Source organism: Mus musculus, chromosome 6 (assembly GCF_000001635.26).
Source record: "Mus musculus strain C57BL/6J chromosome 6, GRCm38.p6 C57BL/6J".
Lineage (NCBI taxonomy): Eukaryota > Metazoa > Chordata > Mammalia > Rodentia > Muridae > Mus > Mus musculus.
In genome coordinates, this window is record NC_000072.6 from 23,280,344 (window position 1) to 23,297,386 (window position 17,043).

Sequence of the window (17,043 nt, forward strand, 5' to 3'; positions counted from 1 at the left end):
GGTGACAGAAGAGGAAACCAGCACTAAGTAACTCTGGTATGGTTCCACCTACGGCTTATTACCCATCCCTCACTGGTGCACACACTCAACACTGCTTTAGCTTCTTCAGCAGCAGTCCATCTATCCACCAAGGCTCCGCCAGCAGCTTCAATGTGTGCTAGAGATGGACAGTTCTGCAAACGGTGTTTAGAAACATTTCTTCAACATGAAAACCCTGTCACCTTCTGTGTGTCCCAGGCAGTCCCAGCACCGCTGAGACATCTTATGGTATCAGCAACATTTCTTTTCTTCTTCTTCTTCTTTTTTTTTTTCTTATGCAAGCAAAAAAAAAAAAAACTCTCCCATCAGTTTGCAAGTGGCCCCTCCCCTACAAACTCTGAGCACAATTAAAGGTGAGTTAAGACTCTGGTGGAAATCTAAAGAGCATCAGCAAAGCTCAACTGCTCAGCTTTTGAATTGCTTTTCTCCTTCTCGGTTCTTTTAAATGGTTTTCTATGGCAGGGGCATTTTTCTTAATTAGTCACAGCTAATTAGTGCTCTGGCATAGACGAGTAATCAGAAATGTCAGAACTGCAAGGCTACATGGCCCTAATCCTTTGATAATAATTTAGCCTCCTGGGAGGGCCCCAAGCTGCGGTAAGTAGTGGCTGACAATAAAGTAAAATTAGGCGGGCGGCAGACCATTAGGATAGAAAAATAAAAAGCACTACCAAATCCTGCTGAGCACCATCAGGCAACTAACTGCACGGCCAGATGAGGTGCCTGTTTAAGCCTGTGTTGTTAATTAGCTGATTCTGCCAGCGACGCCACAGATGTCCAGGTGCCTCATGCAAAGATGTGTGTTTCTGGGCATGTGCCAAGTGACAACTGTGGACCCTGATCACATTTCAAGACCCGATGTTTAAGGAGTCCACGGATGTCCCGAAGATTCTTTTGAATTATCAAAGAAATAAGATCAACAAGCTACATTTTTTCCCCCCTTGTTGAGTTTCTCTTAGGCAATTAGGCACGCTTATCTCAAGTTTCCCCGGTTTAATTCAGCTGCGGCTTAGATTCAAATGAGGGCCTTTGGCCTCCCAGAACAGTGCCCGGGCTTGCCAAAGCTATTTTGGCATACACTGTACATCAAAAGTGGATGCTTTTTCAATAAATTCTTACACTTACAAATAATAACATTAAAATGAGGATTATTCGCGCAAGTGAAGAAGACAGCCAGGCCTCTGCAACGTGAGAACGCCATTGAAAGCACAACAAAGTCTGAGGGGGGAAGCGGTCAGGAGTAGGCTCTGAGCCCTATCTACAGAGGCTGCGGAGGCAGAGCGGTGTTGCAGTGGCTCTGAGGGCACTGAGAAGAGCAAGACACTGCTTATACGATCCAGACCATACACTTAAAATCTACCTTTAGCACACAGTGAGGCAGAGAAAAGGTGCACACCCTAAGAACAGAAATAAGTTTCTTCAGAGATCCTCAGCGACCCTGCTACTCTTGTGACTATCATCCTTTCTGCTGATGGAGAAGGGGAGCGGTTATGACACAGTTGTCCTGGAGCGCTTAATTTTGGAGCGTTGTTAGGAAAGTCCTGGTCGGGCACAATGGGCCAAGGCAGAATGCTTTACATTGGTCTGCCTTTTACAGAGGAAACAGAACAGCCAAGAAGATCTTTGCCAGTAAAAATCTATGTCGACTGAGGTAGACTCTAGAACAACTGCCCAGGAATCTGAAAGCAAAAGATCACTGAATGAGGGAAGTTGCTATTTTTAAGTTGACATTCACATATAAGAGAAGAGATTTTTAGTAAGAGAATGGATGTAAGCTGACAGAGACAGTTTTCACTGGGTTCAGTCTCATCCCATACTCTTTATGAAGGCTGCTTACAGGAAGAAAAAGCCCTCACCAAAAGATAATGGTTTAAGATGTGCACTGTCAGTTCTCAATATATCTGAGCAAAGTGGAAAGAGAGGCCCATTGGTCGTGCAAACTTTATATGCCTCAATATAGGGGAACGCCAGGGCCAAGAAGTGGGAGTGGGTGGGGGAGGGTATGGGGGACTTTTGGGATAGCATTGGAAATGTAAATGAAGAAAATACCTAATTAAAAAAAAAGAAAAAAGAAAATTTTATAGGTTTTATCTACTGGTCTCTCTCTCTCTCTCTCTCTCTCTCTCTCTCTCTCTCTCTCTCTCAGGTCTTGCCACATATATGGAAGATCTATCTATCTATGTATCTATTTACCTACCTATCTATCCACCATCTATAATCTATCTGTTATCTATCTACCTATCTCTATGTATCTATGCATGTACGCATATCTATCTATCCATCATCCATAATCTATCTATCTATCTATCTATCTATCTATCTATCTATCTATCTATCTATCTATCCATAGTAGCCTTGAACTTTAGACCCCCCTGCTTTGGCCTTGTGAGTGCTGAAATTACAAGTATGTACCATCGCACCCAGTTCAGGAGTCACTTTTATCTATGCTTTGTTGATTTAAATTATTTTTGGGACATTGACATAGTAACAAGTTGAATCTTTATGCAAGTTAGGAGCAGTTCTTCTGATGTACTGATGTTACTGAGCATAAATAAACTCTTGTACCAAAACATTTAAGCAATGGTGTGACAGTCTGGATAAAAACATCCTGAGCATTTATGTCTCCGCCTTCCTTATTGAGGAGTCCAGAGACAAGAGACTCCATGAACAAAATTAATTTCATTTAGAAATCGTATTTCCTTGTGTTATTTTCATGTTTTGCCTTTTATGATAATACAGTTAGGTTACTGAATCTATTTATAGTATAAAGGTTAGTTTGGCTTAAAATGTTTAATTGAGATTTGCTGTTTTCTTGTTGTTATTGAACTAGGAAAAATTCTTTTCATGCCATGTCTTTGGAAATGAATCCTTTATAAAACCGCTTGGATGAGTATAACTGATTAGCTATCCTTTAAAGAACTCCATTTAATTTTTATAAGACATCACAATAATGTTTTAATAAAAATCTCATAGAGATGAATCTCCTCAACAATTAAGTATTTAATCAGTTTATAACACAAGAGAATGCTTAATCTGCATGATTCGCCAATTAGGTACTGCACCCTGGTGTGCCTTCAGCAACAGGAAAACCAAAACGAGGTTGTCCGGGGGATTCCTGTTGGGCATGCCCAATAGATGCACAAAGCTTTAGAGAACTGGGTAGCATTGGTGTCCTGGGAAATAAGATGTGCGTTGCTGAGTCTTTCATCTCAGCTCTAGGCCTTGGATTTTAGGAAGCTATGGCAGAGAGCACCCTAGTGGCTTTTACTGGGGGATGTCAGTCTTGACTTCCTGTCTGTACTATTCGGCTGAGAGAACCAATACTCTCCATGAATGCGCCAGGCTCTCTCATGGCACAGAGGTACTTGTGGCTTGTGCTCTATCTATGCCCTGAAGCCTGGGAAAGTAAGTAGATACTCCGTCTAGGAAGAATCATAGGCAGCATTAGAGAGGGATTGTTGGACTCTGGAGGGGTGTGTGTGTGTGTGTGAGTGCCACAGCCAACATGTGGAGTAAAGTACAACTCATGGGAGCCAGTTCTCTCCATCCATCATGTGGCTCCTGGAACTGAATTCTGGTTGTCTGGTTTGGAGGCAGTCACTTTTATCCACTGAGCCACTGTACTGATCCCCAGCTGTTTTTTTTTAATAAACATAGGCTTTCTTTTCTACTTATCCACTGCACTTGCTATTGCTTTTTAGCTAGGACACTTTGCTTTCATTCGATTAACAGAAAAGGATGGAAAAAAAATGTTACCCTGTTGTATCCTGATGCAGCCAACCAAGGGGTTTCTGCCACCACTGCCAAATTAAAAACACTGCCATCCTTGGATTAATAATCTGGTTCTCAGAAACGATTTGAATTTTTGGATGATTTTCAGTTTATTGTTACTAACTAAACTGAATATTACACAGACATTGGAAAATCACCGACACAATTAATGAAAGGGCTGCAGTTAGAACTCAGATTTCTGGCATCCCAGTAGAGTTCTTGTCACAGAATGTGACTTTATTATTTCAAAATTTGTAAGTCTGAGGTATGGTAAAACATAGGATTTCATGGAAGCATTTTGAAAAGAGACACAAGTTCAGAGTTGGAGGACACCAACAAATCATTCATTTTCTCTGACTAGGAGATCCTTTATTCCCAAAAGAAAGATGTAAGAGGATAACGGCACATCACCCACAGTGTTGGAAGCATCTATTTGGAAGAATAAAAATGGTAAAAGTATTCTGAAAGCTTGAAGAGATAAGGGCTCTCTCTCTCTCTCTCTTTTTCTCTCTCTCCCTTCCATCCCTCCCTCCCTACATGGTGAGCACATGGAAGTCAGATCTGCCTTCCCATGTGGGCTCCAGGGACAGTATCCAGGTTGTTAAGCTTGTGATCAAGTGCTTTTACCCACTGAGCCCTCTTGCCAGCCAGTCCCTCCCCCACCTTATGTTTTTGTGAATTTTTCACTGAGCATGGAGTTCATGGATTTAGATTGATGGCTAGATAGCTGGTCAGCAAACCCCAGAGGCTGTCCTGTCTGCTCTAGGACCAAAGGTGCTCACCAAGTATGTGTGCTGGGATTTGAACTCAGGTAGTCATGTTTGCCAGGCACTTTACCAACTTAATCATTTCCCCAGCCCTGGACTCGAGAGGTATCTTAAACTCAGTTTTGTTTGTTATCAACACAGTCCTGCTATTTATTTATACTTTGTAGAAGCTATTTCTCTTCTAATCAGAAAGTGTTCTATATGTTTAAGCTCTTACAGAACAAACAAACAAACAAACAAACAAGAAAACAAAAAACAAGAGCAGTATAATGTTTGTACTAATAGTTTTTGACCTTTAGAGGGCACTTTGAATTTTGATACTTCAAGATTTAACATAAAAATCTAAACTGATAATATTTATGTGTTCAGGGCTAATACATATTTAAACCATTTCCAGTTTTCATATGTTTAAGTCAAGAAACAAAACTTCTTATCTATGAAGGTGGGAACAGGAGTAGCAGTGCAGTGGGGACAGGTCACACTTCTTAACACGGTATATGGCCATGTAGGAATAGTGGGGTTTGCTGCTGTTCTCATTCCTAGGCATCCCAGAACCACAGGCACAAATCTAGGGCGATGGTCATGCTTGTGCCTTAGTCAGGGGTACCATTATTTAAATTGAGCTCTGGGCATTTCACTATAAATTCGGGCCAGTTAAGATGTTTAACTGATGAAAAAGTATTAGAGGCCAAGGATGTCTTAAGAAGTATGGCAAGTTCCACAAATCCTTTGATAGCCTTTCTCATGGTTAGGGCACCATCTATAGAGAAGACTAGGCACTATAACAGATGGGTGTATGTGCGTCTTACAGACTAATAGTTCCTTACATAAGATAGTGTTGGCATATTTCTAAACAAGGTGAATTTTATTTCAGTAAGAGGCTATCATTCTTTAAGTATAGGGCCTTATATTATATGAACATAATTGGAGTCCCTGGCATTTTACCAAGTTGGATGAGACCACTCCAAGTTAACACGTCATAACATGTGTGTTGATCTGCACTTGAACTGGGAAGGTTCCATTTACTTCCTTTTATAGGAAGTAGTCTAATTGGAAGAGTGAAAGTTTGCCACTATGCCAGAGTGCTATTGTTCTCTTCAATCTTTTATCTGTAATAGGCCATGGTTGCTAACAGTGCATTTTGGGTCATTATTTTCAACTGTTTCTTGACACCTAACAATATTATTTTAAGCTCCAGCCAAGTAGATTTCCAATAATTATATAATGTCTCTCGGTAATGATCTGTTGCTTAAGCTACACATTCTACTTTACCTTTCAACACATACTTGATAACCTCTCATTTACTAACTGTAATTGAGGCAAATTCAGCTCTGGCTAATTAGGGGCTCTGAGTACCCCCTCATATATGCTATTCTCGATGACATACCAATAGAGTCAGGGTTCATTTTCATTTTTAATTAAAGTAATAAATATGTGCAACTTTAAATAAAATGAAATGTTTGAGGACATTGCAACTGTTGTACAAATAACATGTCCAATGCTCTACTGAGGATGTACAAAAATGAGAATTTCTGGACTAAAATAGATGTTTAAGATTCAGGAGCAAAGACTAGATAACAGGCAATTTAGGTCCTGAATGAATGCTGGCCTACCTGGATCTGCTTCAGTTAGCTCTGATAATTACTGAAGTTACCTACACAGCCTTCTGAATTTCAGCGACTAAAGAGGAGTTAAGGTTGGGAATATCTTTGAGGTGAAAAACTTTCTACATTTACTTAGGAGACCAAGCCAAAACCACTGAAGATCTTTAGAAAACAGGCCCGCCTTCCAATGATGCCTACATCTAGAGGGATTACTTGTAGAATGGTTCTACCTAGTTTCCCCATGAAATATGCATGTTCTCTAGCTAGGAAGAAACATGACAGAGATACCATTAACTCACTGTTCTGTTCGACATTTCGGAAAATCATTACATAAGCAAAAAAAAAAAAAAAAAAAAAAGTAGAAGAAAAGTTGGAAATAAAACATATGCCCGTCAACTCAGAGCAATTCCAAATGGAAGCAGAAGTTGCTAATATGGTTTCAGTATTTTGTAAAAGAGCCAGCTGGATAGATGATAATTTTTCTACCCCTGCAGGGCATCAAAGCTTTTAGAAAATCATTCTCTTCACACATATTAACACGTAGCTTATTAAAACAGATGATACTTTTATTGTAAAATGGCCTGGAAACATAAAGTCAAGAGAGGTAAGGTTCACTTTGACCACCCAGTCATACAAACAGCACACGCAGGCAACCACAGACCATGGCGGAGGCGATGATGTAGTGAGACCTTCTGCAACTGCACAGCTGAAGTGTCACCACGAAGCCCGTGAATTGCTGTTATGAAAACATTTGCAGTAACTTGCATAATTAAATGAAACTGCCAGAAAAGCATTTCTAAAATGCAGAGGAGATGCCTGTAAATACACTTCAAAGAAAACACCTAGTTTCAGAATCAACACTCGGGCAAGTTGTACAGTTCTGTCGCTCCAGCGATACCATTTCCTTTGGACTAGGAGCTCATAGTTACGAGTGATGGACAACACTGATATTAAGTCAAGTGCTTTCTTAGTTACCTTTATAGTAAATTTGTCAAATACCTACCACAAAGCCCCCATGCCTAGTTGTTATGCCTAAATGAAGACCTTAGTACTAACAAAAATAATCACATATATTTTTCACACACATCAATATTTTAAATCAAGATAAGAATGTTCAATAACCTGTGGCAGCTACTTACATCAAACAACTTTTCTATGTACATCTCTTCATTGACTTTTTCTCGAAGAATATCCTGGTTTTGCCGGACAAACATAATGTAGGTGTCTGCCAGATCCATTCCTGGTTTCTGTTGTATGGTAAAAGCACACAGAATAAAAAAAAAGAAAATGTCACTTTTCATCTGTGAAACTTTTATTTAATGATCTTAGGAATTTCATTGTTTAGGAAATCATTTTCATAGCTGTTGGAATTGTTCACCCCTGTGAAATATGTTTAGATCAAGTCAATAATGCCTAGTGCGTGTAAAAGATTATCACTTATCTGTAGTACTAAAGGTCCCAGCCATTACTATTAAGATGACTAGGCATACATGGTTGCAAGCTTATGCATATCTTTTAAAGAGATTTATTTGATTTTAAATTATTTGTATGTGTGTGCTTGTATGTGGGTATTCAGATACTAGCGGTATTGGATTATTCTGTTGCTGGAGATCAAAGGCAGTCGTGAGCTGCCCAGCATGGGTGTTGGCAACTAAACTCAGATTCTCTGAAGGGTATTGCGTAAACTTTTAACTGTGGAGAAATCTCTCCAGCCTCCTGGGCATATTTTTGTTTTCCACGAATGAGTATCTTGAGAAGTCAATGTGTCAAGAAGTATAAATAAGATCAAAAGAAAATTTCTCAAGAGAAATACTATTTCTTAATTGTAAGTATGATACAACTGACTTTTCATTACCCACTATCAGCTCATCCGTGATATGAAAACCACTAATTGTCCTAGATTTGTCTCTTGAGTACTATGAGTATTCAAGGAATAGAAAGTCAATGTTTTTTATTAAGGTTGTAAAATACTAAGAAACTTGGGAAAACATTTAATACAAAGTAAAACAAAACACTTTTGAATTGTCTCTTGCTTGTATTCATTAACTTTTCAATACTATTTTATAGATTTATTATATTATAGAAGTATAGTGAGGATATCAATAAATTTGTCTCTTATGTAGTACCAAAGAGGTGAACTGGCTAAATTACCTAGCATTTGGTATTTTCTCCTGTTAGAAGGGGCAGGGTAGTTAGCATTATTCCTTCTTGGTACAGTCTTAAAAAATTAGGATGAGGGTCAAAAGTCTCCATGGCTACCAAAGAGATTTCCTTCTCAACTTATCATTAGCTCTTTCTCAAGTTTCATATGCTAGGCTGACTGACGGAAAACCTTATTTACGTCACTTACATCTGGGGTTGACTCAACCTGTACTGAACTATTTGATTAGTGTATAGCATTAGTCAGAACATAACAGGAGAGCTGATGGCCAAGTAAGATAAGTTAAGCTTACACTGTCTTATGGACATAGGGTGTGCTTACAGCCTTGACTAACATTCTCATGTACAGAAGTGAACACTGAGAGAAAATCGGGTCAAGGAAGGAAGACATGAGCTATTTAACTATGACTGCTTCTGCAAAAGCAGCACGAGGCCTAGCCCTAACCAATGGTAACATGGTAGAGCATCTTCTTGTGAGGGAGAAAAACAATCTGCCAATTAATGCTCTTTTTGAGGATGGTGGATTGACATTGTATATGCCACAGGCTGCCCATCTTAAACCATTACAATCATAGGTACCAAGTTATTGAATTTTAGTGATGAACATCAGCCTTCTTTTTAGATGCTTATTTTTCTGTGCTGTAAAGATAACTGTTTTTGTTGATGCTGTTTTTTTGTTTTGTTTGTTTGTTTGTTTGAGACAGGGTCTCCTGTGGCCCAGGGGGTCTTGAACTTGCTATGTAGTTGAGGATGGTTTTTGACTTCTGATCCTCTTTGCTTCCATTTTCCAAGCACTAGAATTAGCATTGTGTGCCGCCATGCCAGTTTATGAGGAACTGGGAATGGAATACAGGGTTTTATGCATGCTAGGCAAACATTCTTTCAACTGGACTGTAACTTCATCCCTGATAACACAAGTTCACCTTAAAGTACAGAGAACAAAAACCCAGGAGTTTTTATAGCAGAACTCTGATATAACTAAATTACATTAAAATATAAAATAACTTCTTATACTAATGTTCTCACAAGCATCTACTCTAAGAGCATCCATATGCAATGCAGACACTCCATTCATTGTCAACCTGGTGGAGGCAATTGAACAAATCCACTCCTCAGTTTTCTGTATAATCCTCATAACCAGGGTTTGAAAGTATAAATAACTACAAGGATAATGAACAAAAATCTAAGTTGCTTTTATTTTGGAGAAGGTAATTTTATACATCAGTTTGTCAAGAGAAGAGATGGGGACATTATCTCAGAGAATATCAGTTTTGCTATTATGAGTTATTCTACAGAGCAAATGATTCATACAGTGCTACATCCACTCCAGTAGTGACAAGCGCGACAGGCCCCGAAAACCTGGGCGCTGTCCTGAGGCAAAAAGTTCACGGAAACTTAGTCTCCTGGAATCATGGCATCCTGTATAAAGAATGCTCCAATGTCCTTGCTTTAGTTGGCAAACCGATCGGTGTGCTTTCCCTCATATTGCTTTATTACAAGTGCTCCTAAGGATTGATATTTTGACATATAGATAAGTTAGATTCTAGGCAGTCCTTGATCCGACCTTGGGCATGGATAGCTAAGTTACTGCCTACACAGAAATTTACCATTATCTAGGAAGAAGGAAGTTTGTGACCTAAAGAGGAACCAGAGTAGATACTTAGAAATATAGATAGCCAAATTACACCCATACACAAGTATTTAAATGGCCTAGGGAGAAGGTGGACTATACAATAGACTAGAGTAGGAACTTTGGCTTCTAAGATTAAGTGGACCTTAGGTGGAGCTGTTTATGATCCCAGCTGTTAACATTGAATTTTATCCCAGTTGGTTCCTGCCAGTTCTTCCATGTTTGCATTTCTCTGTTTTGTGTAAGAATCCAGTAACCTCTTTGTACCTTGCCGGTGTGTCACCCAACTTCTCTATTTTTTTCTGTATAAAAAGTTTGATGCTCAATTTGACAAATTACATTCAGATCCATACTCTCTTGTGTCGGGTCTGTCTGTCAATTCCTGCCGACTCCTTGCCCACCTGCACCAGAGACTCGTTCCATGCAGACAAGGGACCAAGAGGGTCTGCGGCAATACAGTATTTTCCTCAGTGCCTCTCAAACTTTGTCAAAACACTGAAAATGAGAACATTCAGGAGGCATGCTGCCACGGAATGAAAATGACACGAGACCAGTTTTCTTTACTTGCTACTGAGGGAGCTCAGCCTCTGAGATTCATACAGGTGCTTGCAAACAAGAAGCTATGACAGTCACAGTAGCAAGGCACCAGGCAAAGCTGGCTACAGTGGATCTGAAGAGGAGGCTGGCCTCGCATGTATCACGCCTGCCTACCTAAGCCCCCAGTTCCCCCTTTTTAATTTTCATCTCACAAAAGAAAATGATCCTTAGAAGTTTAATCCAATCAGTCACTTTCCTGGCAGACTCGATGCAAAGCAAGTTACCTCCCAAAGCAAGTGGCTGCCCTGTTTACTTTCATAGATATTCCTGTGTTCTTGAACTTCATAAAACATTGTCCAGGAAGAGTTTATCTTTCATCATCCAAAACCAGCAAATTTTCTGCAGCTCAAACATAAAGGAGTTCTAAAGTTTGGCTCCTTATTGGCAGACTCCAGCAACGGAATGCTCAAGCCTGAACTCGGAAGCAAGCGAGTTCTGCAACTTTGTAGGTGTGTGGAGAAAGGCTCCTCCAAGTTTGCACTTTTGAAATCGCATTTTCTTCTCCTTTGGCAAATTAAGATGTACTTGCTTGGAAAATAAAGCCTAGACTTCTTAACACTCCTCATTAGCGATATGCCTTCCTCTATCTTGGCGCTGTTTACCTATTCTCGAAACTGTGACATATGGGAATTTCACACCTAGTGAATATATTTTCATGCAGTTTGTGGCATGAGACTATAATCATTAAAAGAATATACACAAGAAAGAGTGTAACTGCAACACCTGGTGACACGTTCCAATTAGAGTTATAGTTCCTTAAAACACTTTATCCTTCATTTGGTGTACGAAGGGTAATTATCTCTGATAAATTGCTGAAAAAGATGCAATTTTCCTTTTAAACAGTTTCTACCTTCAGTAACAAACGTGTTTGGATAGAAGACATTATCGCTGGCTCAGTGCTCCTGTGTGCCGAGGCTCTTGCTACGTGGCAGTGGAATTTACACATTTGAGAAGTCACTGCCTCTAGATGCACCATTAACTGTTATCTTACGAGTTAATGCTTTAACAAGCCTGCAAGCTAAGCACTCTGGTGTAAGCTGTTGGTGTAGGGGTTGGAAGATAGATGAAACAAATGTTTGCATTTGCCATGTGGAGGTGGAGGTGGAGGTGGTGGTAATGGTGGTGGTAACGGTGGTTGTGGTGGTGGTGGTGGTGGTGGTAATGGTGGTGGTTATGGAGGAGGCAGAGCGGGAAGAGTAGGAGAAGGCAGCTCCAAATTCTCACACAAGCAGGTGTGCCTTCCAATTCCACCAAAAGAGCACCCTGTGAAGCTTCCATGATGATGCGCTCGTATGCGGTCTTAGCAAGAAGAGCGTATCCGACAGAGCCACGTTTAGAAATCTTTTCTCTTATTGGTAATTAAATTATAGCCTCCTTAATGAATATGAGAAGATGACAATTAAAAACCACACGGTGAGCACCCTATTAAGTATAATTTAGGATTATAAAATTATTTTTCTTCATATTTTCAATTTGAACCTTTCCGCTTACTACGCATGCTTCCCCATCTTGCTCATTAGCATAGCTTCTCCAAACAGAGAGAAGAATTCCTACATTAGTCTTCTCGTCAGGAAAGGCAAATTTGGGCCAACAAAGCTATAGTAATGGGACATTAAGATATAAAACATTACCCAACGAACATAAAGAAATCTGTATTCATGGAGGGGAAATGAGGGTACCTGACATCGGTTGCATGAGTAGCTGACTATACTGGCGAGTGAATGAGTTAGAGTGCATTCGCCGGCACTTTTTTTTTTTTTTCTGAAGCATTAATTACTAGCTAACCCAGCAAGAGGAACGCACCACTTAAAGAGAGAGAGAGAGAGAGAGAGAGAGAGAGAGAGAGAGAGAGAGAGAGAGAGAGAGAGAGAGAGAAAATTCCTTGCTAATTATATGCTGCAAACGCTCTAACTTCTGCTGCTCCAGCTAATCCCACAGGTGCCAGCACGCACTTCGCCATTCATGGGCAGGTAGGTATGACACGGCAGTCATTTTTCACAGTGACAGGTTTACATGCAGAAGAAGCTGCTTAACCTTCCACTGGAGGTTAACGATACCCCATGCAAACACTGTCACGGTGTCGGTTTAACAAGGAGACACATTTTTAAGTGTCCCGTTCCTGTCTGGAAGATTAACTAGTAGGTACAGTGTAAATGACTTCATTTAACAGTGTACTTCTCCAACATAAGCCTTGCTTTAGAGAAACAATCATGTGTGAGACTGTTATCCTCATGTATGATGACCTGCATGTTTTGTAAATGAAATACACACATTTGGTTCGTTACTACCTCTGACAAAGTGAAAGGCATGAGACTAGGCTTAGCTTTGGAATCTGAAAGTACCGTAGAAACCTTCTGTGGCCCAGCTCAGGTGTGCAAGGCTCAATGATAACTTAAAGACTGATTAATAGGGGACATATAAGTGTGTTGGTAATTGTTAAAAAACAGCTTTTAACTGTTTAATGTGTACATTTCATTATTTTGGCATTTACATGTCAATTTCTGGTTTTCATTTCAGTGAAAAACATTCTACAGCATTCAAAAGCATTTAGTTTTGAATATATGTCCTCAAAAAATTTATGACAACGAATAGTTAAGTATTCCTGTGATGGTACCATAAAAAAACTTAATTTACTTGTTTTATGAAGTAGCACAATTATATTGTACCTATGTAGAAAGCCAAAAGGAACAGAGTCAAACCCTTCAAACTAGATTGATGCCAACTTAAGTATTATGTTTATGTGTAGAGAGAGGACTAGCTTATGGAAGGGGGCAGAGGGACGAAAATTAAATAACGAAATTTATAAGGATGTGTTTCTTTCAAGACTTCGAAATAGATTTTCTATTTTTTAAATAGTAAGACAAATGTTATCTACTAATTAACATATGTGAGGCCCTAGGTTAGGTCTCTAGCAAAACACACACACACACACGGAACACTGATATTTTATGTATCTACATACACTGACAGTTTTATGCATGTACATATGTATATGCACATATATATGTGCATATATATGTGTATATGCATGTGTATTCTAGTGCATGTGGATTGCGTTCTAGTATATGTAGATACCAGAGGACAGCCTCTGTTATATTCTTTTTCAACAACTATCAATCTGTCTTTTTTTCTAGTCAGGATGAGTCACTGCCATTGTACCTGGGCTTTTCATGTATGCTCTGGAGAAGAAAACTCAGGAATTCATACTGGCATGGTAAGGAGTTTACTAAGGTCTTGCCCCTGCCCCTGATCTTAGATATTTCTTAGATATTGCCCTGCAATTTCAAAGCAAGCTAGCATACTATTTGGGTCTTCATAATGGCCCCATGAAGTGGCACAGACATGACTTTAGTATCCTCAGTGCCAAGAAAGAAAAATGGAAGCCACAGGTACGGCAGTGCCAGAGGCCTAAGGAGGAACCTGACACCGATGCTGGACTTTATGTCATCTGTGTGATCCAGAGCTAAGGTTAAGCCATGTTAGGGAGCTTTAAGATTTCACAGCGTGGCAATGAGCATGAAGAGAGAATGTTTGAAAGGATGCTACTGAAGAGAACACTGACACTGAACTGGCTACCTTGTCTCTTATGTTCCATTCCTCTCAGTACAGACACACTCCTCCTCCTCTCCCACTTTCATCCTTGCAAGCTCCTATTTCCAAGTTTCTTGGATGAGACCCTTAACTATTTATGCCAGCTTTCTATAGGAAAGTTAAACGGTATGCTGCTTTAAAATGACTTAAGTGATCTGTCCCCAGTAATACAGATACAATCAATGGATGCTGATTTTGTAGAATGTAGCCACTAGATTTTATTTTCTAATCAATGGTAATGTACAATAATAACTAACATTTACTGAGTACTAATTGCACTCTAGGAAGCCTGGAAAGTACTTACTCACAATAAGCCTGTAAGAGGTATAATTATATCTTCATTTAATAGACAAAGAAATTGGTACCCAGGGTTACACTGATATTATAAGCGGAGTGCTGGAGGGAGCAGCCAGGCACACAGTCTGGCTCCCCTAAGGAACCATGCTACTTGGTTAAACACATACCCCATACTATCGTTTCAGACCACACTGTACAATGGTTTTTATTTATTATTTAACTCTGTGTATTTGCTGCATGTGGATGTTCCTGAGAATGACCCGGGCTCTGCTCGCCATGGTCTTCCTGTGCAGGTCAGGGGACCATGGTAGGCACTGGTTCTCATCTTCGACCTTATTTGCAGCAGGGTTCCTCTTTTGGTGATAACTGCTGGCTATGTCAGGCTAGCCAGCCCACATTCTTCTGGGGATCTTCATCTCTCTAAATCCACCTTGCTAAAGGAATGCTGAGATTATAGACATGAGCTATACGATATCTGGCTTTATGTTGGTTCTAGAGACCTGGACTGGACCCAAGTCCCCACACTTGAGAAATAAGAGCTTTTACTGACTGAGACATAGCCTAGCCTCTCATCCCTTTCTAATGTTCATTTTATTACATTTTAGCTGATTTATTGTGTGTGCATGTGGTTATGTGTATATGCACGGGGTATGTGCATGCATGTGCAACTTTTGGGAGTTGGTTCTTTCCCACCATCTGTATTCTGAGAATTGAACTCAAGTCATCAGGCTTAATTCCAGCTGCCACCCAGTCACCTTGTCGCCCTTCCTGCCACTGAAAACATTTAGTGCTTTTAGCTACATCTTACCAATGCCTTGGATAGACATACTTTTTATTTTCAAAGGATTAAAAAAAATTAGTGTGTGTGTGTGTGTGTGTGTGTGTGTGTGTGTACCTGTGAATGCAGAAGCCACTGGAGGCCAGAGTGTCAGATCCCCTGGAGCTAGGATTACAGGCAGTTGGGAGCTACCAGATAAGAATGCTGGGAACTGAACTTGGATATTCTGTAAGAGTAATACATACCCTTAACTGCTGGAGTGTTTCTCCTGTCCCAGATGGGTGATTTTAAAAATTGTTATTAACTTCAGTACCTATAACACTTAGACCCTACCAAGCTTTGGTTTGGGCCTAGTGCTCACATTTATAAAGCAAATGGAAGCAGTCTCCTCTTGATCCTGCAGTTAACATCTGGCTGACACTCTCTCATCTGTGTTCCTTTCTTCTAGATAATGCGACTGCAACTGGTTATTACCATAACCAAGTCTTTTTTTTTTTTTTTTTTTTTTTTAAGAAAACTGGGTGTGGTGCTACATGCCTGTAATCTTAGGACTTGGAAGGTGGGAAGTATGAGGATGAGGGTTTAAGGTCATCATCAGCAATTTCAGACCAACCTGGTCTATATAAGAACCTGTTTTATAGCCCCTCCAAACTTCAAACCATCTGAAATCTTCACTAACATGAACTTGTTCTATGATGAGGTGCATCTGCTAAAATTATGCTCATAATATGCTATACTCAAGTTGTTAAATTTAAAGACTTGCCCTCTCTCCTCCTCTTCACCCATTTATCCTGTGTGGGGATATGCAACCTTGGCTGGCCTGCAACTCACCTGGACCAGGCTTATCTTTAATCCACAGATATCTGGTCCACCCTCTGCCTCTGCCTCTGCCTCTGCCTCTGCCTCTGCCTCTCTGCCTCTCTCTCTGCCTCTCTCTCTGCCTCTCTCTCTGCCACTCTCTCTGCCACTCTCTCTGCCTCTCTCTCTGCCTCTCTCTCTGCCTCTCTGCCTCTGCCTCTGCCTCTGCCTCTGCCTCTGCCGAGTGCCGGGATAAAACACATGCACCACCATTCCTGGCTCAACAATTTCTCTTACTTATCCTCAATTGCGAGGTAATTCCAAGCAAGAAGGTCTTGGGAGCATGAATCTCCCTCCCCCCCTTTTGAATATAAATATTTAATTTCATAGGTAATTTTTATTGCATCGTGAAACAGTGTTTTTACTGATTTGTTTTCAAAACAATTTGCAGCAAATGGCAGGACTCTGAGAAGGCTTTATTCCTTTCACAGCTTCCCCCCCACCCCAGCATTTATCTTCTCATCATCCCCTGGGGGATATCTTTCTCTTTTTCTTGGAGGGACTTCAACAGATACACAGAATTCAAAGAGTGGAAGCTTGTCTGTAAGAATAATGCAAAAATATATAACTCCTTTACCCATTTTATAGAAAACTAAACTGAGGTCACCTAAGTAAAAATCCATGACCACACAGATAATCCAACTGTCCAAGGCCACATAAAATGAATTAAAACTCAGCCATTACTAAGTACTAGGCCAATGAATTAATTGTGTAGGTGGCACCAGGTAGGTATGTTTGTGTGTGTGTTTGTGTGTGCATGGTCAGAGGACAACATGGCATGGTCAGTTCTTTTCTTCTATCATGTAGGTTTTGGCGATCGGATTCAGGACTTTAGGGTCAGCGGCAAGCCATCTCTTCACCCCCACTTGCCAACTTTTTAAAGTTCAACTAATCATTCTTTCAATGGACTATGTTTTTGGTGTTCTATCTAAATATTCATCACCAAACCCA

At 40.1% G+C, this 17,043-nt stretch overlaps 1 protein-coding gene across 17 annotated transcripts in view; it reads right to left on the minus strand.

Moving 5' to 3' along the window:
- The window catches only part of Cadps2 (Ca2+-dependent activator protein for secretion 2), a 578,403-nt gene that overhangs the window by 17,571 nt on the left and 543,789 nt on the right, over window positions 1–17,043 (minus strand). For all 17 annotated transcript variants that reach the window (XM_030255458.1, XM_006505111.2, XM_030255457.1 and 14 more), the window contains one exon: window positions 7,321–7,428. In XM_030255458.1, the coding sequence (XP_030111318.1) occupies window positions 7,321–7,428 (108 nt within the window). The remainder of the gene's footprint in view (window positions 1–7,320; window positions 7,429–17,043) is intronic.